The sequence below is a fragment of the Caretta caretta genome, chromosome 3 (assembly GCF_965140235.1).
Source record: "Caretta caretta isolate rCarCar2 chromosome 3, rCarCar1.hap1, whole genome shotgun sequence".
In the NCBI taxonomy this organism is placed as follows: domain Eukaryota; kingdom Metazoa; phylum Chordata; order Testudines; family Cheloniidae; genus Caretta; species Caretta caretta.
The window spans coordinates 68634110-68661681 of NC_134208.1; the positions used below are offsets into that span (position 1 = coordinate 68634110).

Sequence of the window (27572 nt, forward strand, 5' to 3'; positions counted from 1 at the left end):
GCTAGTATTTATCAATGAAACACTACATGGCATGCTAACAAAATGTGAATATATTCCTAGTTATCTACAGTTTTTGCCTGAGATGCTCAGATTTTGATCTTAATTTTTCTTTGCTTTCATTTAGTCAATTATTTCTCAATGATTAATGATCTAATATTTTCTAAAATATAAATAATTTGTCAAATCAACAACAAGAAGTCCCTGTCCCCTGCTCAGTCCAGGGGTGACCTCAATATGAAGATCTTAGTAGTCTTGGAAGCTTAAAGGTGAAAAGAGAAAGTTGTTCAACTTCCTTGGATCTAAGATATACCACCAGATCCTATAGACACCTAATCCTAAACCGACTGAAGTCAATGGGATTCTTTGGACCAGACCTTTGTGGATTTATAAACAACATAGATTAGATTAGATTAGATAAACAAGACCTTGAATTGTCTTATCTGGTAATGGAGGTATAGTTTATCATTATGGAACCCATTTATTTGGTCAAATAATATATCAGCTCCTACCATGAACTTTCCCAATGTGACTGATTTCCCTCTAACGGAAGGCACTGGACCAGGAGACTGGGGTTCTATTCTTGGCTCTGCCACTGTTTTGCTGGGTGACTTTGGACAAGTCACTGTAACACTCTGTGCCTCATTTCCCCATCTGTAAAATAGGGATAATCATACTGACCACTTTTGTAAAAGTACGTAGTACCAAGTACTATTAATGGCTTTGTATCAAACTTTGGTCAAGTTTCACTCCACTGTGACTGCACTTCTTCATTAAGCTGCTTGGGTCCCACTGGTACTTTGGGTATTCAACTGAAAAAGTGGAAAACATCTGTGACTAAATCTAGTCTAAATAAGTGGGATAGCTTTCAAGTTCTCCTTGTTGTCATTTTATAAGGTTACAATCTTACTTAAATTCCATTGAGAATATCTCTTCATGTAGGTTCCTAATCTGCACACTCTTAAATAGTCCCATTAGAGTTAATGGGTTTACTCATGGGAGTGAGGGTGTGGGAGACTAGGCCCTACTACAGTGTGAATACCATAGTTAGTGGGTTAGGTCACCCTGAATGGTGCAGAGAGACACACATTTTGTTTTTCTCGTGCCAGCCAGCAATATTTCTCTTGTGCCGTCAGAGGAATTTCACCCTCACCAGGTGTTAAGTCAGGAGGGTTAGTTTTTGCTGGAAGCACCATAAAAAAACCCCACTACTAGTGTGTGCTTCAGGATGTTTCTTTATCAGCATGTCCTCTAAATGTCCTGTCGACACTTCTTCCCTGGTAAGCATTAGCCACTTTTTGGGTTGCACTAGCTCCTGTAAGCCCTGAGCAGCAAATAGGTTGTCACAGCCTTGTGCCACTATACCCTCTCCTTTTATAGACTTTCCTCCTCTAGTGGCCTTTTGTACTAATTAATAGTGGCCAAACCTGGGGACAATCTAACCCCCCCCCCCATGTTTAACTCACTGCTCTTTTTATTTGTATACTTACCAGTAACTAATTCAGGGTTTTGTTTTTTGATGCACTTGGCAGAGAAGACATATTTATTCCCCTCTTCTGACCTTTTATTTATCTTTATTGTATGGTACAGTTTCTCTTTCTTAATATGATTACATCTTCATGCATACATAAGCTTCTGACAGAGGCAAAAAATTAAAACTAATAATAGTATTTCATAACTTCCTTGTGCTGGAGCTTGGGTGGCAACTAAATACTGGGGGTACTGAGGGGGGGAGGGAATCCTTAAAATAAAAGTGTTCTTTTGAGAAAAGAACAAACATTAGTAAGGCTGGAAATTCTAAGTCAAAATTACACTCAAAAGAAAACACAGGAAAATTCATCAGAAAGTACAAAGCCTTCATCTGATTTGCAACACACTTTTCAGAAAAAGTCTGCCTTGGGTGTAAGATAATGCTGGTGAAATGTCAAAGACTGTTTAGTTTGAGTGTTGGTATCAAAGTTGATTTTTATCCTTAACCTCATCTTAAATTTTCTTGTCTAAGAATTTCCCTTAGATTTTAAATAACTCTTGGAAATGCTTTGTCTGATTTCCCTCAAACTTTCCAGAAAAACTCCACTTTGAGATAGCCTTCTGAATATTGACATTCCAGGTTCCTTAGTTATGCTTTTGCAGTTCTAGGAAGTGAAAAGTTTGCCTACGTAATGATGTAAGAGATTCAGTCTTATCCACGTCATCACACCTTTGTCTCCATAACAGTTTTATATATATAAAATTTATATATTTATTTATATATTATCTACCCTCGACCCCCAAAGAAACGCAAATACAATGAAGATGCATGAATCTTGACAACTGTTGTATATAACCAGTTGTTTACACATTTGACAAGGGAAAAAAACCCTTATAAATAAAATCTACAGCCCCAGATTGTGGGATGAAGTGGCATCTTCTGGGGTACACTCAGTAATTTTGACTTTTGGAAAACAAACATAATGGAATACTTTCTCTTTGAATAAATAACAGTTTAATTACATTATAGAAATAAAATATGGCATGGTAGTAATACATTGGAAATATTACAGAAATACTATTCTGCTATAGGTAGTTAAATGGTCGAAGCTACTGTTAATGACAATCTTACCAGTACTTGTGTACAAAGTATCATACAGGTTGCTAACAGAAAGATATTGCAGCAGTTGCAAGGATGTTACCAGCTCAAACAAACATCTAACAATACAATATTCTTCTAAGAGGAAGTAATAATGTTAGATTTACAGACAATAAAGAATTATGTTCTCCACTTTGAAACATTGGAAATAAAAGCTCTGGTAATCCAATTTCTCTATGGCATATTGTCACAAAGAAAGACTTTCCTTTCTCTATGACATTGCATCCCAAGAGGCCCTGTAAACAGTTTATTCAAAGGTAGCTTTTCAGATGTCACAGCAACTTCAATCCTATCCTAAAATTACAGACTTTTTAGGCCACTGCTTGTACAGATGACTTTTTTATTGTTACTTATTTACATACATTCAGCCCAATAACAGCAGGTAAAATGTTCTGTTTATCTTACAATAGGCATCTTAACATTTTCATTAGAAGGCCAGTGCAAGAAAACTTTGACAGTGATTGCACAGCATCGAGGAGATACGATATTATACAAATATACAATTAGATCGTTGAGAATCTAACTTTGCACATGATATGGATGGTCTCTTTTATAGATATACAACACTTAAAGTTGATAAATACACCGAACTGTAACTACAGAGTTATTCATTTTATGAGAGTGGGGGCGGTTGTGGAATACTATTTGGGTTGGTTGTGCCATCACCAAAGGAAGGTGGGCAATTGCAAAATAGGACTACCTTAGGCAGAAGTTTAAGTACAGCAAATCTAGGAACAGGAACTGATTTTCTAATGAAATAATAATTATTTAGTTTACATTTTGTAGGGACTTTTTTGCCACCTAAGTTGAGAAATGATGTTAAGATGAAATATAATCCACAAACCTTTTAAAAAACTCATATGTAAATGAAGATCTTGATATGTGAATATTTCACAGGATGTGATTTCTTATATCAATAAGCACCAAGTTTAGTGCCAAGACAGCCCCATTGTCCCACGATTTATCACATAAAATTTAGAACTTGAATCCACAACAACAAAAATTTATAAAATTTTCATTGAATTCACAAGAAGACAGTTTCAAAAAATGGCTCTTAAAATACCTTTTCATTTGACATTGTGTTCTTTCCTCCCAGACTGCTGCATGAAAAACAATGTATTTGTGGAAAGGAAAGAAAGCTCTTTCATTGTTAGATTTCACCAGAAGTAGAGCAATACTCTGAGAAACCTCATCCTTTAGTCATCCCATGGGCCTACTCTTACAAGGTACAGTGGACCTCCTCGCAGGGTTCTAGGCACCCTGCTCTCCCACCCAGGTAAGCATGAATGGCAGGAACTCAGTATCTGTCAGGAATTACTCAGAACCTTGCAGGATGGGGCTCTTACAAAGTGCCATGCTATGACCAGTCTTTAGGAAATAGGCCTGAATCTTCACAGCTTTGTACCTTGTGGAGTCATTTACACCAGTGCACAGTAGCCGTAAAATGCAACTTCTCTGATGTGGACTCAGATACCACAGATGTAAATGACTAAACATGGAGCTACATCCTTAGCTCCAGTCAAGTTCTGCTCAGCACAGTACCCTAGATAGGGTTGGGAGCAAAGATGGCTATATGACACTCCCTTGCTCCCCCCACAATCCTGGGGCTGTCTGGTGTTTGGTGCTACTGGCTGCTCTGACTTGTGAGCAGCTACCACAGTGTCCAAGAGGTCATTCTGGCAGCCACAGATCATCAGTGATCTAGCCATGCTTCCTTTCCTAAGCTCCTCCCCATAGAGCATGAAGAGGTGGTGTAGAGTTGGCTACACAAGCCCTATGCCACTGAGGGATTCCCCGTCTTGGGGGAATCCTTGGGTAGCTAGTTGGCTAGCTTGGCTTTGTGGCGGCTTTAGCATAAAACAGGTGGAGCAGGGGACAGAATATGACCTAATGTACCAGGTAGTGGAGAATAAGGCTCAATGGCTCTTATTCAGAATGAGATTTAGAGAATATCCATGTCAAGAAGGCGATTTAATTACTAAAAAATATCCAAGGTTTTAAAAATTTCCATTATAAAATGGAATTGCACCTTTGGATCTAAAAACTCTTTCTTTGCCTTAATTATGATGGTTTCAGGTTGATACCCTGTTTTTACAGTGAGACACACCTGATTTCAAGCAAATAGATTTAATACTCAAGGACTTTTTTGAAAAAAAAAAAAGTCTTATCTCCAACATTCAATTTTTTTAACACTGTAAATACTGATTTTCTGTTGTCTATTTTTGTTCATGGCATATTTTGCCTCTTACCCTTTCCTCCTGATTGTTTTCTGCCTTGTTCTCAAGTAAAACTAAAAAGGTTATTTTCTCTAATACATGGATAAGTCTCTCAGTGTGGATCAACGAGTATGTTCTGAATCTTACAATTAGTAAGTTCATCACTGATCAGCTGGAAGAACTCAATTTTAGGAACAGAATTCATGTGCAAAGAGTGCAACAAGAAATAGTTTACATTTGGGCACAGTTTCCTATCTTAGTAATACTATTGTGACCCACATTTACTTAGTATACGTACACACAAGTGTGCGCACACACAAACACAGATATTTATTTATATAAACGCTCAAACATAAAAAATGTCTAATTTCGACAATACTTGCTCCTTGTTTAGTGAAGACTGGAGTTTGGCATCTCAGGCTTTAAATCTGTTTAATCCTGGGATATAGGAACACAGCACAGTTCCAGTATATATCAACTGCACAGTAATAACATTATACACTGAATCTGACACATGCTGTTTTCAGAGGTCCAGTGCTAGCAGTTGCCAATTAAAGAAGCCAGTATCCAGTACCATTTCTTTTTAGTGTTCATATTTACATAATGCCCACCAGAAAGGCATAGTCCGTAAGACAATAAATGTCCTTATGTATAAACGCAGTGGTATTTAAAAGTCTGAACCAGTGCATTCCTTTCTGTGCAGTGCTAGTCTATATTCCCTTGTTGCTGTTATTCTTCTACACAGATGAAAGTTAAAATTAATGGGGATTTCAAATGTCAAATAATTTTAGTTGAAGAAATACAATGCCTTTCCTCTAAATCCACAGAAGCCGACTAAACATGTAAAATTTCCAAAATAGCTCATAGGAGTGCTTCAAATACAGAAGGTATTTTCAGTGGGGTTTACATAACACATATTTCACATTATTTCCACACAACTTTACGTTATCACTTGGTTTAGTTAGACAAATATCAGTAACAAGTAATAAAACAGTATACATTGCACAGGACACAACACATTTTACAGAACCTCTAAAACTCAGTACTGCCGCTTTTGGAAAGAAATGAAAACTTCTATGACTTATAGACATTTAATACATTTCACAATGGAATGAACATTATGATTACAAGGCTTTTTCTTATTTGATGACATGGCTTTAGGATGTTTTAGTTTTCAGTTAGGTTTCACAAGTTTTCAGATTCCCCTCCACTCCCCCCCCAGTAACTTCTGAAGGAATTGTTGCTAGTTTGACATTTTCTGTACGTTCTGCCAGAGTTTTATACTTTATTATTCAATGAGCACTTTCTTTAATTGAAAACTTTTATTTTTTTAAAGTAGTTTGAATCCCTAATTGTTAAACTTGGAGGACTGGCCAATGGCAATGATTCTTAAAACAATCATTGTATAGCTTATTATGACAAACTTAAATGTTACAGGTGAGGGAACAAAAGCTTTAAGTCATGTATTTTTTGTTAGTTTAAAACAAACTTCTATTCTTACAACGTTGAGAGGGCTTTGATTTACAATGCCTCTGCAGTTGTGTCTGTGGAGACAGACATGGTCACTTTGGCGATCTTAACTGTGCTCTTAATACAGCTTTCAGCTGCCCTGTGAACATTACCTGCATTGTTAGCATGTTTGTGCTGGCAGTCAGACTCCATACTGTTATCAAGAGGCTGCGTAGTCCCTTCACAGGGTGGAAACATGCTCCGGAAAGCATGTCTCAAGTCCTTGCTTCTTAGAGCATAGATGATGGGATTCACTGTTGAATTCATCAAACAGAGCATGCTACAGAATGCAAAGACAGTCTTGATGAGCTTGTTCATTTTCCCAAAGACATCATACACCATAATTGCAAGTAGAGGACCCCAGCATATGATTAAAACCACCAGAATAAGGACCAAGGTTTTGGCTAACCTGATGTCCATACGAGTTTGATCAGGTCTAGTAATATGTACTTTACCATCCTCTGTGGTATGAATTATTATGCTTTTTTGAGTGCCACGCTGAATCATTCTAACAGCATGACTATGAGCCTTCCACAATATGTACATATAGGCATACACAATAAACAGCAGGAGTACAGTGGTGACCCCAATCCAGAACATTAGATAGGTCTCATCAATGAGAGGGAAGATGTCTGAACAAACAGAATTGAGTTTTTTGCAGTTCCAGCCGAGCAGAGGAAGAACAGCTATTACGATAGCTATGGTCCACATCACACAGAATGCTACGACAGCCTTTGGTCTGGTAACAATTCTTTTGTAAGCTAGTGGCCTGTGTATAGATATGTACCTGTCTATTGCAGTAAGGAAAAGGCTGCCTACTGAAGCAGTGAATGAGGCTGTAACTCCACCCAATTTGAACAGAAACACATTAGGACTGTCTTTCCGATGGAAAACATGGAAATCAACAAAACTGTAGACGAAAATTACACTGCCCAGGAGGTCAGCCACTGCCAAGCTGCCAATGAAATGGTAGGAGGGCCTGCACCGGAGGCTTCGAGAGTGCAGGATAACACACAGCACTAGAAGGTTCTCCAGAACGGTGAAGGTGCCCAGGGTAAGGGACAGCACTGCAATGGCCAGCTGCTGGGTGGGGTTTAGAATCATAAAGCACTCCATATCCATGAAGTTCTCCCCACATTGTAGATTCTCCTCATTATCCTTGAAAGTGGATAGGGACTTGTTGTAAAAATCTGTAATATTGATCTGATCCGATGGAATGATACTTAATAGGGGATCATCTCCTGCAGTCATTTTTTCTTGGAAAGGATCACCCCTGAAGGAAGATAAGGGGAATTTCTGTGGGTAGTATCCTAGTTTGGAGGCCATGTCACCTTTAATATCTTCGTACTGGATATCGTTGGAACCCATGTAAAGAAGATCTGTTGTAATTGTTCGGAAAGTTGTGTCTGCGAGGCCATCTAGGATCGACTTCATAACCCCAGTCTTGTATTAGGTAGGATTCAAAGAGACTTGGGAAAAAATACATGTGAGGAAATCCTGGGAAGGGGGAAAAAGATCAAACAATTAAGATAAACGGGTAGATAAAGTTTACAAACAACTTAACTCAGTCATGACAAATAACATTTCATCTTTCCTTGTACTGAACTACAGGTCTAGCCTTTGTCACCTGCTATGTAGTCAGAAGAGTTGATCAATTATTTAGAAGCAAAACATCTGAAACACATTACATGTCTACACATGAGAAAGAAGCTGAAAAATGGGGAAAAGATATTCCCTAGAAAATAGTTTTAATTTTTCATCAAAATTTTCTGAGCAGCTCCACCAGAAAGATATTACCTCTAGAATTGAACTGAGATGTCTGATTTCAAAGAACCTTGTGGAACAATATTTTCTGACTTTTTCCATTTAGAAACAATTGCCAGTGCAGAGATCATTTTAAATTGAACAATCATTGTTTTACTTTACTATTGAGGGTGTTGTAAATCTAACTGCAAGGAAAGAACACTGAAGGAGGGGATCAACAAAGATTGATATACAAATGCAGATTTCACTGTTCACCCTGTCCGTATTCCTGTGTGTGTGTCTAGGTCTGTGTTGCAGTAATCTGAGCTACATATTGAAGGCCTAGTGCCAGGATACTGGATATATAATAATTATTGAAAATTAATTATTAAATTGTTTTATTTATATACACACTATATGCATTTGGAGGATAATGAGTGTCATTATTCTGTTAATTACTTCTAGCAGAAGTAGTAGCAGAAAACAAGGGAAAAGTGATGGTATTCTACATAAGCTGTGCCCACAATCCCAGAATGTTTCTGATAAAATTAACAGTAGTTAAATAGTCAATATTGACATTTTACAGTAATTTCAATCAATAAACTTCAGAGTTAACACCCCATAGAGATGAATAGGGGCAGTTCATTTTTGCCCTAAAGCTACCAGGCCTGATTCTCATTTGCATCAAAACCTCTTTACACTACTCTGGCAGTATAAAAGGACCTTAAATATCTACCTTAAAGCCCCTTTATATTGCCAGAGTGGTGTAAAAGGGTCATAGTGCAAGTGAGAAGCAGACCCATTGTTTCTGTTTATATTAAGCCTTAATCAGACATTCATACGGCTATATCAGCAACTATAAGTGCCAAAAAATTAATATTTTTGTTTTGTTTGTGTTAAAATGGAAGCTTAAACTCTGGAGAAACTGATGGGGTCATCAGCAAATTACTGGTATTGCATACAACCACACACTGACTTCACCTGATCAGTTGGTATGGCTGGCTATAAATGTTAGACAGCATACAAGGGATTAGTTGGCAAAATCCAGAGAAACTGACTGCCTCAGTCCTTGAAGTAAAGAGGGGAGTTCCACAATTATAAGAAAATACATCTGCTCAGTATTACTGAATATAAAAAAAATATGTAGTAAAAAGTATGTTTCCTCTCTCATGACAATAGAAACATTTCAAAATGGAGGCTATCATTGGTATTTCCAGAAAGAAGCAGAGATCATCTGTCTAGCTAGATATTTATACTGCAGTTATGCTTTGGTATCTGAGCACCTAGGCTCTTGTCCAAAATCCACTGATGTCAATCGGAGGCTTTCTCACTGACTTTAATGCGTTTTGGATAAAGCTCCTAGACAGCTAGTGTTAAAGGTAGGATATAAAGCTACACCTCAAGAGGACAGTGCAACATCAGTGTTGTAAAAATGGTGAAAAAGTATATGTAATAACCGGAGAGTCTAATACGTAACAAATGGCTGTGTGAGTTTTGATATCATGTATAGGGTTCATAACTGTGCAAAGCAAAATCTTCATTGTAAAACAGACAGTCTTAAAATGGATTAGGTAATTTAATTCTTAAGGTCTGAATGGTGATGAAAGACAACTTTCCTGAAGAACATATTGAAAATAAATTATAATAATCTTACATTTAATGCTCCTTTCATCCAGAAGGTACTTTATAAATGTTTATAGTGGATTGTATTGATTGTTTTAGAAGGGAAAGCCGTGTTAGTCTGTATCAGCAAAAACAACAAGGAATCCTTGTGGCACCTTAGAGGCTAACAAATTTATTTGCGCATAAGCTTCATCAGATGCATGGAGTGAAAAATACAGGAGGCAGGTATATATATGTTACAGCACATGAAAAGATCGGAGTTGCCTTACCAAGTGGAGACATCAGTGCTAACACCTTCTTGTCAACTATTGGGAATGAGCGACATCCACCCTGATTGAATTGGCCTCGTTAGCACTACAAAAAGTAATTTTCCCTCTGTTGATATTTACCCCTTCTTGTCAACTGTTGGGAATAGACCACTTCCACCTTGATTGAATTGGCCTCGTTTGTACTGACCCCCAACTTGGTAAGGCAACTCCCATCTTTTCACATACTGTAACATAAATACCTGCGTACTGTATTTTTTACTTCATGCATCTGGTGGAGTGGGTTTTAGCCAATGAAAGCTTATGCCCAAATAAATGTGTTAGTGTCTAATGTGCCACAAGGATTCCTCGTTGTTTTTATAGATTGTATACATTATAACAATGATTTTGCTGTCAACTGATTTGTAACCAACTCTCGGGTGAACTGGGCAACTTTCTAACAGAACACAGCTTATAACAGTATGTAAAAAACACTTTATTAATTTCAAACTATAAAAAAACCAATTAACTCTATACACATATAAAGATGATGGTAGTATTTAAATATTCAATTGTCTTAGAATTTACTTCTGCCAGAGGAAAGACAGCTGTCTTAATCATTAAAGCTATAACTCAATGTCAAGAAGATTGTATTTGAGTCAAGACTGCAAATTGTTATGCAACTGAGTACATCTACGAGAAAGACAAATTACTCGGAAGGAGATAGTTTCTGCTAGAGTCACCTTAAGTATATATTGCTTCATAATAAAGTACAAGCCCTGGTTCAAATCCTACCCTTGTTTAAAATACAAAAGAAAAACATGAATTTGTGTCAAGTATCAGAGGGGTAGCCGTGTTAGTCTGGATCTGTAAAAGTGGTAAAGAGTCCTGTTGCACCTTATAGACGTATTAGAGCATAAACTTTCATGGATGAATACCCACTTCGTCAGATGCATGTAGTGGAAATGAATTTGTGTGTTTGCATTTAAGGTTTTAGAAGGAGTATGTTACAGTACCACTATGTATGCAGACACTAAGCTAACAAGATGGTTAATGGGATCACAAGAGGCAAATCCTACTCTGCATTTCAATGATGTTTTTCTGTATTTCTACATTTAGATTATTATAGTGATTTGCACCTTATTGCCTTTGCATAGAGTTTTCTTTGAGAGTTCATTAGTAATACAGTTTAGGCTTTTGGGGATACAACTGACATTAATTTTGTTATTGTTTGCTGCTGGGAATATCATAATTGGAAATCTCTGGCAGTATGTGTGCATGCACCTATTAAAGTAGCAGTTGATTTTTATTAAAGTTGCAGTAAAACAACCATTCAAGTGACACTGAACTGTATTTTATTGGGGGTTAGCTTATTTTTAATATACATAATATGTTGTCTCTGTATAAACTATAGCATGGATATATATATAATCAATTAGCAAACTTCCTCACTTCCAGCTAGTGAAAACAGAAGTCAGAGTTTATGGCTGCAGAGTTAGCAGATGACTGTGGTCCAGATCCTCAGCTGGTATAAACCAGCGAAGCTCCTCTAAAATCAAAGGAGCTACATTGATTTATATTGGCTGAGAATCTGGTCCTATATTCTCAAAGGCAGGCCCTCATTCATGGGGTCACTTGCTTGTAAGATGCATATGTCAGTATTCTGAGATGTCAGCTCTCAAATATTCCATCTAGAAACAGTTCAGTACTATTACTCTACAAATGGAGAGATTGATGGCATGTGTGGAAGTGCCAATGGCAGCTGGATATCTTAGGGGACTGAAATGAACTATGTGGCCATCCTCTTCTAAGCAATTGGTTTAAATCCAGCCCAGATCAATAGTGACCATCAGATAACACAAATAAATGGGTGAGCTCCACTGCCATTTCATAGTTGACAAGAGTCCACATCATGAAAATCACCAGCACACTTCTCCCCTTGTTGGCAGCTTCAATAGTGTTCAAAATCTTTCCTCCCAGGAGTGGTCCCTCCAGGACAGCGTGGAGACATATTAATGCAGCAGTGTGGGACCTTGCATTTCTACTGCCTGTGCTGTCTGTACCTGTTCTGAGACTAAAGGACTTCTATCTCCAAAGCGCTTAGTCTGGCACCTGAAATGAGCTCTCTAGGCTTGCTTTTAAAAATGGCTTTAAAAGAATGAAAAAAATTGATTAAAGATGAATTAGAGGCACTGCTGGTGCCAACCCTAAAAGTTTTAGTGCAATTACATAACTACATGAATTAGTTCACAGTAAGTAGTGAATTCTAACTACAGACAAAAGTTAATAGATTAAAATCTCCAGCTAAAGTACAAGGTAAATAATCTTCCCTTTTACCTTAACCTCCTTGCCAACAAAAACAAACAAAACAAACGCACACTACTTTAGCCCATATCACTTCTTCCACATAAGAAGTTTTCCACAAGCCTGTGGCATTGTGACTTCCACTACCACAGAAAATGTACAAAGTGTCATCCATTAACTGGACTAGTTTTTAAGGACACAATTGGCCATCTTGTCTGTCAATGACATTACTTGGTTTGACTTTGGTTTATCAATTCTCCTTCCAGTTTGCATTATTAGGGCTTGATTCTGTGAAGTGCTGACCACCCACACCTTCTACTAAGAGTTGTGGGCACTTGGCACTTTGTAGGAGTGAACCCTTAAACAGCTGAATTAATTAAAGCCTACGGGGCAAATTCTGCCTCTGCTCCCCATTGCACAGTCACGTAAAGCCTCTTAAGGGTTACATAGATATTACTAGAATCCAGAAGCTGTATGCAGTAGTGACCATGGAAAGGCTGTGTAAATACATGGTTGGATTACAGGAGGATCAACTCTCTCCTAAACCTTGTGTAGGTCCCCCATGCAAAGCTCATTTACTCAGGGGAAAAGAATACTACACTAATATGAATAACAATTCTCTATTCTTTTTGCAGTAGGCAGGTTATTACAATTATTGCCATCATCTATAAAAGCTGAATTTTTCTTCAAGGCAGAATGATTGACAAAGCAATTTTAATAATCTATAAAAATAAATAGTAAAATTCTTCCTAAAAAAGGTAAAATGATGGTGCTGCTGAAAACTGCAGATATGCTGAGAACAAGAAGTCAAAACAAACAATACTAAAATAATACAATGATAATAATAATCATGATTCACTAATTTTCATTTTGTAAAATATTTGGATTTCCATTTTACACGGTTCTTCTATGAGATTTACAGATCATTCAGAATTGGTCAAAGGGCAGCTTGTATAGTTGAAATGTATTTTTTTAAAATGCATTGAAATATGTATATAAAATCATATATTTGGATTGTAATCCTCTCCCAAAGTCTTCATATGTTGCTCACCATCTTAGGTTGTAAGCTCTTTGGGTCAGGAATTGTATCCTATGTGTTTGTACAATGCCAAGCCAAATGGGACTACAAACTTGACTGGTCCCATGGACCCTAGCCCAGTAGAAATAATAGTAATAACAACAATAATAATAATTTACCATCATGCCTGGGTAATCAAAAATGTTAGAGAAATAGTAGATGATAGCCTAAATGAATTAGAACAGGCGTATACAATTAAAATTTAGTTTAATAATTGCGTTATAAATGGTGGTGAACAGTACAACTGCCGAGACCAGAACTAGGTTTCCAAGCCTTAAAAAGAAAACACAGAATACAAGAAGTGAGACTGCGTCTCACTGAAGTGATGCAAAGAGCTTGTTGCAAAAGAACGTGAAAATGTTTGTTACATCTTGAATGCTGTTTATTTAACATTTTAGGATTTAAATAACATTTCAAGTGTACAGACACTAGCTACTCAGGAAAACTCCCATTGAATTCAGTGGAAATTTTGCCTGTGTGAGGACTTCAGAGGGAAGATCATTAAAGAGAATAATAAGTGCTCTCAACAAATAAGGTAGTTTCTAGCTATGGTGGGCCAAAGATCAGGACTGGCATAAGCAAGTGTGATGTTTATGAAGTCACCGGACTAAATTCAGATTTTTATATAATTTAGTGATGCAAGTTTTATGTTGGGTGTAAACTAGTCAGAAACCAGTGGTAAGTGATTATTATTTGTTTGTTTTACTATTGTAGTGCTCAGAGGCCCCATCAGGATCAGGGTCTTATTGTTTTGGGTGCTGTACCCTGGCCCAAAGAGTTTATAATCTAAATTAAGAGAAGACACAACATGTTGGCATCACAAACAAGCAGAGGGAGTGGGTGAGGGCGGATGAGGGTAACAGTGATGGGAAGGTATGGTTACAGAGACTGGCTATGTGCATAACCTTTTTGAAAAAACAAAACAAAATAAAACCCCACCTTGCAGGCCTCCTTTAGCTATATAATAAGACTCTAGAAATTTCACTCTGAAGCCTAGAATGTCTGTAGAGGCAGTGTGAAGCAATGGAAACAGCTCCAACCATGGCTGAGACATTTTTGTTCAGAATATCACCAGGGTCAACCATCACAGGGATTCGTGGTCTGCTACCATCCATTTTTAAGTTCTCAGCCATTTTGACTTTACGAATTACACCCAGGCGACAGCAAGGCAGGTATCTATGCCACACCAAGAAACCTAGGCCATTGTGATATCAGAGGTAACTCAACCCATCACTACCCTTACTCCAGTGCCAATTTGCATGCAATAATTTCATTGGTTGTATGAGGCAGATGGTGGATTACTTGGCCCAACAATCACAGTTCTTCAAAATCACCCACACAACACCACAAACAATAACCACAGGTACACATAGCCCCTCACAGCAGCAAACACCCCTCATTTGCCACCTGCACAAATCAACACACATATTCCAGAACTGACACCAGACTGTGCCACTCGGAAGGCTAGAATGTCTGTTGCGTCAGTGACAGGTGATGGAAACAGCGGGCTAAGAGCTCTTTTTGTTTAGAAATATTACTAAGGGTTCAGTCGTCACTGGCCCTGTGAGAACGAGACGGAACGTTGGAGTCCAAAGGTTCCATGGTGGTTGGAATGTGACGGTTGATCAGAGAAGGTGGGAATAAGGGCTACCCGAGGTAACAAAGAGGTGGTCATGCCGCCAGCGCAGCTCTGTGCACAGGCTGGAGAACAAGTACAAACAGCAACATGATTCACTACAACACAGTGCATGGAAACAAGAACCCTCAGTTTTGGCTCTTTTACCGATGGCTTTATGAATTACACCCATGTGACAGGACAGGCCTTCAGCTGCTAGTATATATATATAAAAAAATGGCACAAGCTCAAAATTTTAAAATCTTTCACGGGTCATTATTAAGCATTTAAAAAAAAACAAACCAGTTTTGGGAGACAATAAAGCAACTGCCAGGACAGGGGAGGGTTCAGATTAAGAGCAGCAGTTGGAGAAGACTGATCTGGATTCAGGATAAACTCAGTTAAGGTGGGACCAACTCAGAATAGATTTGGCAATGAATAGCAGTTTGATATAGTTTTTCATAATTAAATTCTGCAAACTAATTTCAACTAATGTACACTTAATGATAGTAGCTGTGCCCATTCAGAGCCCAACTGCAGTCAACAGGGATTCACATGGATGCAAAGATCCACCTACATAGCGCCCATTCCAGGATCGGAGCCTAAATATGCACCAACATACATAACGAAACATCTATTGCCCGGGCTCACAGCAAAATTTTCAAATGCTCATAACTTTTAAAAATCAACCTCCAGGGACTTTTTCCAACCCAGGAAAAGCCTCCATGCCTATGCCTATGCCAGCTTTCAAACTTCAGCCATTTTAGCATTAGCCCTGTCTAAAAAAAGTATGGTTAGATTTTAACTGGTAGCATATTCCTTCTCCACTCTCACTAAACTCCAAAACAACTGAAGGGAGATTGCTTACATTTTCTAGGGGAAAAAATCTTGTTTGGGCAGTGATTAAACATGGACGTTTTCAGCCAAAAAGGTGGATGTTTTGGAAGGGTTATGACCAAGTGAATACATGAGTTTATACTGGAAACTGTTCTGCAATCAGTGTAAGGGGTACATGCTCTAATCTCACTGTTTTGCATACTCTCTTTCATGCAGACTCTAGTGCAAAAAGCTTTGCAGAGTTAATAGATTGACCAAGTGGGAATAAAAAGTGAAACCAGAGGAAGAGGGAAATAACAGGGAAGAAAAACATAGGTTCTCTTCTGAGATTTGAAAATTGGTGGATGGTTGATTGTGAGGGGCAGGCAGAAACACTGGATGGCTCTACCTGACAACAGGAGCTGCCCAGGAAAAGGCTCACATACTCACATACCTGTAGCTTTAAGATTCATACAGTCATAGAAAAGTAGGGCTGGAAGGGACCTCGAGCAGTCATCCAGTTCAGCCCTTGTGCTCTGAGGCAGGACCAAGTAAACCTAAACCATCCCTAACCTGCTCTTAAAACCTCCAATGACAGAGATTCCAAAACCTCCCTTGGAAGCCTATTCCAGAACATAACTGTCATTATAGTTAGAAAGTTTTCCCTAATATCTAATCTAAATCTTCCGTGCTGCAGATTAAGCCAATTACTTTTTGTCCTACCTTTAGTGGACATGGTGAACAAGTGATCATGGTCCTCTTTATAACAGCCCTTAACATATTTGAAGACTTGTTATCAGGTCCCCTTGCAGCCATCTTTTCTCAAGACTAAACATGCTCAGTTTTTTTAACCATTCCACAGGTCAGATTTTCTAAACCTTTTATCATTTTAATTGCTCTCCTTTAGATTCTCCCCAATTTGTCCACATCTTTTGTAAAGTGTAGTGCTCAGAACTGGACATGGTGCTACAACTGAAGCCTCACCAATGCCGCGCAGACTGGGACAATTACTTTCCATGTCTTACATACGGTACTCTATTAACATGGTATTAGTTTTTTTAACAACTACATCACATATTCAAATTTGTGATCCACTATAACCCTCAGATCCTTTTTATCAGTACTTCTACCTATCAGTTATTTTCCATTTTGTATTTGATTGTTCATTCCTAAGTGTAGTACTTTGTACTTATCTTTATTGAATTTACTTTTGTTAATTTTAGAAAAGTTCTCATATATATCAAGGTCATTTTGAATTTGAATCCTGTCCTCCAAAGTGCTTGCAACCCCTCCCAGCTTAGTGTCATCTATAAATTTTATAAGTACACTCACTATCCACTCCATTATTCAAGTCATTAAATGAAAATATTGAATGGTACCAGACTCAGGAGAGACCCCTGCAGCACTTCACTAGATACATCATCACAGTTTGACATTGAACCATTGATAACTACTCTTTGAATACAGTCTTTCAACCAGTTTACGCCTACCTTACAATAATTTAATATAGACCACATTTCCCTAGTTTGCTTATGAGAATGCAATTTGGGACTGTGTCAAAAGCCATATTAACTTTTTTAGAGAAGACTGACATAAAATAGCATTATACACCTCAGCATTCTTGATGTCATAGATTCATAGAAGGTTAGGGTTGGAAGGGACCTCAGGAGGTCATCTAGTCCAACCCCCTGCTTGAAGCAGGACCAATCCCCAATTTTTGCTCCAGATCCCTAAATGGCCCCCTCAAGGATTGAACTCACAACCCTGGGTTTAGCAGGCCAATGCTCAAACCACTGAGCTATCCCTCCCCCCCCAAATGTCATCCATTATTAGTTCTCTTTTCCTACTAAGTAATCTTGTGTCCATCTCTTGCTCCTCTATAGAACCTCTTCTTATTGCCTTATTGTGTGTCTCTTGCTAGGTGTAATTCGTTTTGTGCCTTAGCCTTTCTGATTTTGTTTCTACATACTTGAGCTATTCTTTTGTACTTATCCTTAGCCATTTGTCCATGCTTCCACTTTTTGTAGGATTCCCTTCTGATTTTCAGGTCAGTTAAATGCTCCTGATGGAGCCATAGTGGTCTCTTACTATTTTTCCTGTCTCTCCTTTGCATCAGGATAGTTGTGCCTCTAATACTGTCTTTTTGAGAAACAGACAGCTCTCCTGAACATTTTTCTCTTAGATTTTTCTTCTCATGGGATCTTACCTGCCAGTTCTCTGAGTTTGTTAAAGTCTGCTTTTTTGAAGTTCATTGTCCTTAATCTGCTGCTTTCACTCCTTCATTTTCGTAGAATCATGAAATCTATCATTTCATGATCACGTACACCCAAATGGCCTTCTACCTTTACATTTACAACCAATTCCTCCCTGTTAGTCAGAATCAAGTCCAAAATGGTTGTCCCCCTTCTTCTGCCTTCTGAAACACGAAGCTGTCCCCCAATACATTCCAATAATTTAATTGACATTTTGTGTTTTGCTGTATTACTTCATATGTCTGGGTAGTTAATGCCCCATTACTACCAGGTCTTCTATTTTGGATATTTCTGGTGTTTGTTCCAGAAATGCCTCATCCATCTCCTCCTCCTGATTTGGTGGTCTATAGTAGACTCCTACCATGGTGTTGCCCTTGTTTTTTCTCCTTTTATCTTCTCCCAGAGAGGCTTTCAACTGGTCTGCAATACCTCCTCCCTTTTTTTCCTGTCTTTTCTGAACAAGCTATACACTTCTATACCAATATTCCAGTCATGAGATTTATTGCACAAAGTCATATTTAGCTTATGTACTAATACTTCTAGTTTTTCCTATTTATTCCCCATACTCCTTGCATTGTCAATTGTGTGAAGGCTGAGAAGAAGCTAGTGCTAGGTGAAAAGGGGGGCAGAGAGGCCTTTTCTCTTCCTGTTTCCTATGAGTTAATCTGGAAGGTTTTAAAGGCAAGGAGGGGGGTTTTGAACTATAACCTAACAATTTAATACAAAGCCATCTGAGCTGTTCCAGGATAGCCAGATGATGCTTCTTTGTGAATGTGAGAAATTGGGCAGCAGCATTCTGTATAGATGCTGGAATCCAGAGAGCTAGTACTTGGGGAAGCCATCAAGAACAACATTTCAATAAAAGGTGAATATTACTAAGTTCTAGTTGTATGATGCCAACAGTGTGCTAGACATTTTGATTAAGGATTTCAGTAGAGGTGGAGTTGAGACAGTAGTATACATAGGAAATATTGCAGAGGTGCTGATAAGCAGATTTACAGACACAGGAGATGTGGGAGAAGAAGGAGAGTTCAGAAATAAGAATGATGCCAAGGTTGCGGACAGTGGAGGCAAGTGGGAGATCTGGGTCAATATGGAAGATATAACTCTATTTAGAGATGTTCCCCTTTCCCAAAAGAAGCACTTCTGTCTTTGAGACATTTAGCTGAAGAAAGCTGAGAAGTCAAAAACACCCTTTACCTACTGAAGACAGAGAAAGTAGAAAGAACACTCATTGAAGGTGTTGAAGAGAGCTGGTCAACATTTTTTGACTTTTTGATGTTTCGACAAAAATTTCTCAGAAGATTTTTGCTGTTTTTTTTACTAAACTTGGCTGGTCAAAAAATTTCAGAAATTCAAAATTTCAGCAACCAAAAAATGATGAAAAGGTATTTTTTTCTTGCATTTTTCAACTAGCTTAATACTGAAAGATGCAACTGCTATGTACAGTTGAGTGCCATTTGATGTAAAAGCTATAGGTAGGGACAAGATGACCAAGAGGGAGAAAGTAGACAAAAAAGAGCTGAGCTTAGCACTGAATTATGTGGGACAGCACAGAGAACGGCTTGGCACAGAAAGGGATGATCATCAAGTACAGAGAGAAAGAGCAGGTTGATTCGAAGGTGCAGAGCCACGAAGAGGGAACCAGAGACTACTGGATAACATTGGAAGTGATCCATCAAAGGATGGAATGGTCCACAATGTGAAGTTAAGGAAAAACAATCAGAGAGGAAAAACCTTAATTAACAGAAAGGAAGAAATAATTAACTACTCAGAAGAGGGCTGTTTCCATGTCATAGCAAAAGTCAGAATAAAAAAAGGTCATGGATACTCTTGTGGTAGAAAGGATTGAAGGGAGGGGGGAAAATGTACTGTACTTTACTGAGAAAGTGATGGTTAGAGACAGAATGGTAGGAAGAAGTCAAGCTCTAGAGAGATTTTAAGAAAGTGGGGCAGATCCTGTGACTCTCTTTTTTCTGTCTGAAAAGAATGATACATAAATAAATAATACTGAAGTGGACAGCAGCAGATTTTAAGTAACGTGCCAGATGCAAAGTAAATATTGACAGCGGTGGTTATGTAGGAACAACTATAGGAGAAGGACGTGTGTAACTGGGGAATGGTGGGGAGCAAAAGAACACGTGGTTTCTTAACAGATTATTGCTAAGTGGGAAGGGAACAGAAAAGTGGAAGAGAAGAGGAGAAGACATTAGTGGAGAGGAGCAGGATGGAGGGGAGATTAGCACAAATGCTGGTTCTTAGATTTAAAGAAGGAAAATATTCTTTGTAGCTGGCCAGAGAAAAGCTGGGTGGGTAAAGGAGAAAAGTAATGGCATGGAAGCATGAGAAGATTACCAATGCCTTTTGAATTGAAAGAGAATATGGATTACACTTCGGATGCACTGTAAGGTGAGGGGTATGATAGGATTTCCAGATTTTATAGTGGATATGGAACTAGAGAACACATCATTGTTTTTAAGGCACTGGCTTGTGCATTTGAAGGTCTATTTCTGATCTGTATTCAGACAGTGCAGGAAGAAATGAAGAATTCTGATGGTGCCAAGTTGCTTATGGGCAATGAACAGGACAGGACTGTAAGTATTGACACAAGGCACTGGGGTTGGGGAAGGTTAGCAAAGAATGGATCAGATGAGCAGTTCAGGCTGCAGACTCTAGTGAAATCAAAGTGTTTGAGAAAATGGAAGCACTGGGCTGAGAAGAAAGAGAAGGATCTCATATGTAACTACAGAATGATCAGTGCAGGGGATACAATAAACAGAATATGGAAAGGAAAGGGGTATACTGGTGAAAACAAAAGGTCAGTGCAAAGAGGGTCAAAAGGGTACCCACCATGCAATATTAATCTACTTTAGTTCTCAGGAGTCCACTTCTCTTGGAAATTATTGTTAGACCATCATATAGTGCAATGCTCAGAATTTACGATAGCAAGGTTTTTAGTTAATTTGATGTCTCACTCCAGAACTCTTTGTAAGATGTACTTCAGTTAAAAAATGGAAAACATTCTTTGGATTTTAGACCTCTATCGACTTTTATCAAATTTAAATAAGATCAGATAACTCTTCATAGTTGCATTCAGATTATAATATTCTGCTATACTGCCCTTATATACACAAGCAACTTGTGAAATTATTTGCCAGAATATTAAACCACTACACCAGATTGCTTGGCAATGGTGCATGTCTTTGAAATATGCAGATGCTTTTCTTAACAGAGAGAAGAATTATAGTAGATTCTGATCTCCCTTATATCAGAACAAAAAGCAAAAATACATCCAACCAGTATAATATTTCATTTGCAGAAATAAATTTTTAAAAAGATAAAATTCATTTCTCAGTTTGAAAGTTTAAAATATAGTATCAAATCTCACTGGAGAAACGCAAAGTCTTAAAAGTGTCGCAATGGTGTTTAGCATCAATAAACCCAAATTCCTGGTGCTAAATGTTAGCAGACAAGTTAAAGAATAAGAATAAGTATAATAGATGGCAGAGCTACTATATGTGAAATATCTGTTGCACATCGTTTTAATATATCCCGTACACAGCCTTTGTGGGGGGAAAAGCAAAAATCTAAAGTCAGTGTATCCACTGAGATGCTGTCAATGTATTTATTTAAAACCTCCAAACCCATTTTACATAATTTTCCAAGCACAGATGCAGTCTGCACTGTTAGAGAGACAGAGTTGGCTAAAAATAAAGATTCCTGATTATAGCAGGCACATTCAGATATTCACAAAGAGAAAGAAAAAACAAAAACAAACAAACAAAAATGTTGAAAGGGTTTCCTAAAATGCAGGTGTGAAAATTACACCAGCTGGATCTGAAATAGATTTCATAGTATTCCCTAATCAACTGCTTCTGCTCATCACTTTTTAGTGGGTAAACATGATTTTCTCAGAAAGAATAAATACACACTTGCCAGAGATAAGGCTTATACTGGATCAGGCAAAATCTAATAAAATTTAGCCCCAATCTGCACAATTAGGACAAAACCTTAAATCTATATGTCTAGTTATGGTAACAGCTCAACATAAACCTAAATAAACTGTATTGTATTAAGTAGTATAGTTGAGAGTAAATGGGGTAAATGGAGTAGTAATTCAATAGTGAATTAGTTATTTTATCTGCAATATGAATTTGGCTAATTTGATCAGAAAAGCCTACAACTGGAGAAGGATTGGGCCCAATGGTTGGATATTCATAAAGCCCTTGCATAATACACAAACATGAGCAAATGTTGTCCAACCTCATGTTGCTAATTGAACTATTTTTACGTGCACCAAAGGCAACTTCAGAAGTTCTTTCAACAAGAAACTGATTTATAAGTAATTATAACCATTCCATAGACAACTCTAACCTGGCTTCTGCAATCAGTTACAAACACATATATTTCCAATAAGAAAAGGAGTACTTGTGGCACCTTAGAGACTAACCAATTTATCTGAGCATGAGCTTTCGTGAGCTACAGCTCACTTCATCGATGCGCAGATAAATTGGTTAGTCTCTAAGGTGCCACAAGTACTCCTTTTCTTTTTGTGAATACAGACTAACACGGCTGTTACTCTGAAACATTTCCAATAAGATAGGTTCTGAGTGGAAGTCCTTATCTCAACAATAGTAATTCTATGTGCATTCTATTCTAATTTTACATCAATACAGTGCCAGTCTACGAATAGAACAGAAGTAGGGAACAATATGAACAAGATAGAGGGTTCAACCCTACGAAATCCTAACACATTTTAACTTTATATTAATAATAGAATGCCATTGCTGCCTATTCTGGCACATTTGCAAGATTGCGTTTGAGTACAAGGGCCTGGCATGCATTTCTACTATCGATAGGAAAACAAGAGCAGCCTTGTTATGATTAAAAGGGTCTATTTCCCTCAGACTTCTGTCTTCTGTGTCCATCTGCACAGCTGCTTTGAACTTGGCCAAACACCAGTTTTAGGGTCACTTGCAAGTACACATTTTAAATCAGCAGCAAACTGCACAAATTCTCTGGCACAGAAAGGAAAATATCCAAGTTTTCACTCAGATGGTTGATAAATGATTTTGTATGACATTCATCATTTCAGATAGGCTGAACTATTTGGGGAGCTGCAGCAAAACATCTCTATAGACATGTACTGCTTCATGAGGAGAATCAGATAAAGCCAATATAATCATGCACAAAGAAATGAAAAGAAATCACTGTGGACAAAAATGAATTCTGCAGATACATAGAAACCTCTGACTGAATTGCCAAAGAAAGGTCACAAAGTTTGTATTTAAAAAAATGTTAATCTCTTTCTAAATATAGAAAACTAAACCAAACTTTTTCTATAAGAAATTAGTGAAATGAGTGGCAGTGAGTAGATGAAAGAGACCTGTAGAGTCAGGAATGAAGAGAAATGTGTAAAATTCTCTGGTAGTATTAAGTGAATATAAAGACTGGTCTGGGTTTCCACTTGCTTTTTAATGTTATCACAAAGCTCTATTCAATAAGAGGAGAAAGCAACCAAGTACTCAATCTCTAGAATATAAACCTTTCAGCACTGAAATTTTCAGTTCTATTATAGCTTGCAAGCATTTTTCATCAAGTCTATATTATAGTCAAAAGGATAAAAGAAGGAAATAATTTAAATAAACAAAACTATTTCATGCTTAAAATTTCAATAGCCAAATTAGAAAATTGTGAACACTGAAACAGAAAGACAGACTTACATTGGTTGAGACATGCCATCCTTTTAGTAAAGCATGAAAGCGCTTAATGGTGTCCTTTATGCAATTGAGCCAACATAATTAACTAAAGAACAACGGCTAAGATCAAAGGCTTCAACCATCTTACTCTCTTACTAATAAAATCCTGATTCCATAGCATGATGTAAAGTATTTTTAATTTAATGTTTCTGAGATATTGTTACTGGTTAGTTGATGAGATAAATGCATAGAAAATAATCTCTCTTTATCTAGCCAACTTCCCCCCTCTCCCCCGCAAGTAATCCCTACTACAATCCCCAGAAATATGTTTATTGTTTTTGTCAATTCCATTTTAAAATGTTTTTATTCAAATTGTTCTGCCTTTTATTCCAAAGAATAATAATGAGGTACCTGAATTTGGTGGTGGCTACAAAACTAATTTCAGCCTGAAGCAAATAAAAAAAATTAACATTCATCTTTTTAAGTTATTTAAAAGGTGTTTCATGCATTTCTTTTACAGTTAATTTAATTAAGTCTTTCTGTTTAATAAATACCTCCAACACAATCAGTGAGCCTTTTTCTTTCTGGAGAAGAAATGGGAAAACCTATGGCAAGCAGTTATTAAGTGTAATCTGAAAAGAATAATTAACTGCTCTCAACTAATTGTTATCATTTTAACAGTTTGAGTACTCTAACATTATTAAATACCAAAAACAACACTCTGGTCCTGCACCTAAGTTTGCTAGATGGGAATATTAGTATCACTACTACACAGAGAACAACATGTTCCTTTAGGAAATGGTGAACAATAAAACTGAAAACAAGGGATACAAATAAAAAGGATAAAAATCCACCACCCTACATTTAAGACTTTAAAAAAAAAAACTCTCAACAAATAATTATATCTTAAAGCATAAAAATACCAAAAAGAAGAATTTTTCAGCTCTAGTTCACTGTCATACATTTCCTTAACTCTTCTGAAATATACTACCTATGATCAAAGCTGCATAACATGTTCATGTAATCTCCTTTCATACAAGAAGTAACACTGATCGTAATTTTAGGAAAATGGGAAAAGCTATAGATTTTGTCTTCTAACACTATTTTACTGATCTTAAACCAAAGTATCCCAGTGAAACCTTTTCTCCTATCAAAGACTTAATACATACCTCATCCAGGGGTGTCCTCAATGCAGATTATTTTGTTTCCAAAATATCAGCTAATGTCCATTTACAATAAAACCCAGTTGGCTACTTGTAACTGTAAATCTGAAAGTTTATTATGATACATGCAAGAAGTTTAGAAACACCTGACTGGTTGGGGGAATTTTTTTCAGTTCTTAGGTTTAAAAAACCAACAATACTGAATATTCAAATGAGATTCAATGCTCAAGGTTTAGTGACATCCTTGCTGAACATCTTTGCATACACAATTACAAGTTGACTTTTATTTCAGTTAAAATGTCAATAGCAGAGGGTTATCTTTTTTGGGGGGGAGGTGGAGGGAGAAGTATAGAAAAAAATCAATAAGAATGTTATCCACTGTAAATTATCAATGAGTTAGGATTAGAGAAGAAATCCTCAATGTCAGCTAATGTCCTATGGGAACCTAAGAGGTTGATTTCTCTGAGAGCTTCAGAATCACAGAAGAATAGACTTATTTAACCATAAAACCACAAGCCCTTAGCATCTACAGGGCTCTTTCTTGTCAGGAGCTGGATTTGTCCTTTCTATTCAATACATATCTATTAATGGAAGTAATGAAACAGACAAAATTTTCCATCCAGTAAATGTTGTTCTATAACAAACTGTCCTTACCAATCTTAGGTTAGACTGCTGACATAGTGTGAAAAACAGAAAAATAAAGACAGCCAGCCATGAGGAAATTACTGAGCATCATTCAAAACAGACAAAAGACCATAATTAATATACATGTGTAAAGAAAATAAACTACAATACTCAAAAGACTTTGGTAGCCTTTTAACAAGCATGTAGCTTTCAGTAACATACTCATTTTACCAGCATGCTATTCATGTATGTACACACAGTAAAACAAGCAGTACATACATACAGAACACACAAATTCACAGTGTTACCATTTAAACCTCAAATTCATGAAAATACACCAAAAGTAATTAAATGTCATAGTTTTGGCGCGCAGGGAGGACTGTCTCTAATAATTATTTAATTAAATGGCAATTTACTGGGACAGTCTCCTGCATTTTAATATTCCTGTTTTGTTCAAGGAACATAAATTGTTCAGCTAATAAGGGGCATTACTACTGTAATTTACAAGCTACTGCAAATAAAGTTTATCAGTTTAACAGGTATTTGTTTAAGAGGGTTCTAATGCATTCCTCTACATTTAATGAGGAGAAAATTTTTTCAACAGAATATGTGTGTGTGTGTCCCTTTGTAATATGATTGTAAGGTCCTTGGGACATGGACTGCACCTTCCCCTCTATTCTGTACAGCACCAAGAATGTGCTTAACAAATAATCCATAGTATATTATTATACAGATGATTACATGTATTACTTAAGTGTGTTAGTAGGGGGTATACCCAGAAAGAGAGAGAGAGAGCGGGTCAGTAAGCTATTTGTGATAAAAACACACAGAGAAAGGGTCAGCAAGCTATTTGTGATAGACACACAAACACATACAGAGGCTTATGCTCAAATAAATTTGTTAGTCTCTAAGGTGCCACAAGTACTCCTTTTCTTTTTGCGAATACAGACTAACACGGCTGCTACTCTGAAACCTATTTGTGACAGACACACACACGCACAGAGGGTCAGGAAGCTATTTGTGACAGACAGACACACACACACGCACAGAGGGTCAGCAACCTATTTGTGACAGACACACACACACACAGAGGGTCAGGAAGCTATTTGTGACAGACACACACACACACACACACAGAGGGTCAGGAAGCTATTTGTGACAGACACACACACACACACACACAGAGGGTCAGCAACCTATTTGTGACAGACAGACACACACACACACACAGAGGGTCAGGAAGCTATTTGTGACAGACAGACACACACACACACACACACAGGGTCAGGAAGCTATTTGTGACAGACAGACACACACACACACACACACAGGGTCAGGAAGCTATTTGTGACAGACAGATACCTGAGCCTTAGAATACTCAAGGAACTGAGCAGAGACATGGGGAGGACAGCAGCCCCTTGACCAGCACAGCAAGGAAGTTGATCTGGCATTGACACTAGTGTAGTAGCCGGTATCTCTCACCCCCTAGTGAGATGCGCTTCCAGGGCTGCCCCCCCCGACACACACTCGGGAGGGGACGGCTCCTTCCGTGCTGAGCGCCCCTCCCGCTCCTCCTTACCCTTCACATCGGCTCCTGCTCCGGGCCGCTGCTCCTTCTCGCCTGCCTCGTGCTCTTGCCAAGTGGCGCGGCGGCTCCTCGGCGGGACTGAGACGCGCTCCCGCGCTCACTACAGCTCCCCCCCAGCAGGGAGCACGCGGGCCGCCCCGCCCCGCCCCGGCCGGGCCCGGGGCGCCGGGGAGAGGAGAGGAGGCGGTGCTGGGAGCTGGGGAAGGACAGCAGGCAGGCTCAGGCAGCGCGCCGGGCGCTGCTCTCCATGTGCTCCTCCTGCCCCTGGCTGGGAGGAAGCCGCCCCCACTCCTCCTCTGCGGCTGCAGCTGCTGCGCGCCCGGCCCCGGCTGAGTGTGTGTGTCCGCGCCTCTCCTCCCAGCCTGGCTCCTCGCACCCCCCCTCTTTCTCTCGGGTCCCATTTATGAAGCTCCGTCCCCATCACGTGCTAATGTGCCTTTGTCCTGGCCCTGGCAGCGGCAGAGACACGGC

At 38.3% G+C, this 27572-nt stretch overlaps 1 protein-coding gene across 3 annotated transcripts; it reads right to left on the reverse strand.

Annotated features, from left to right (window-relative positions):
* Window positions 1–2459: 2459 nt before the first annotated feature.
* CNR1 (cannabinoid receptor 1) lies at window positions 2460–27572 on the reverse strand. Of its 3 annotated transcripts, none has more exons than XM_048845055.2 (2): window positions 27093–27572; window positions 2460–7848 (listed from the first exon to the last, which is right to left on the reverse strand). In XM_048845055.2, exon 2 carries the CDS (start codon window positions 7783–7785, stop codon window positions 6364–6366), a length of 1422 nt encoding a protein of 473 aa, XP_048701012.1. In that variant the 5' UTR covers window positions 7786–7848; window positions 27093–27572; the 3' UTR covers window positions 2460–6363. The 3 variants fall into 3 exon arrangements, with proteins under 3 accessions (XP_048701012.1, XP_074982671.1, XP_048701014.1); XM_075126570.1 differs by lacking the exon at window positions 27093–27572 and adding an exon at window positions 26876–26897; XM_048845057.2 differs by lacking the exon at window positions 27093–27572 and adding an exon at window positions 23751–23772.

Excerpts from the sequence above, each read along its gene's own strand:
- CNR1 (XM_048845055.2), bottom strand. The coding sequence starts at position 7,785 with ATGAAGTCGATCCTAGATGGCCTCGCAGACACAACTTTCCGAACAATT.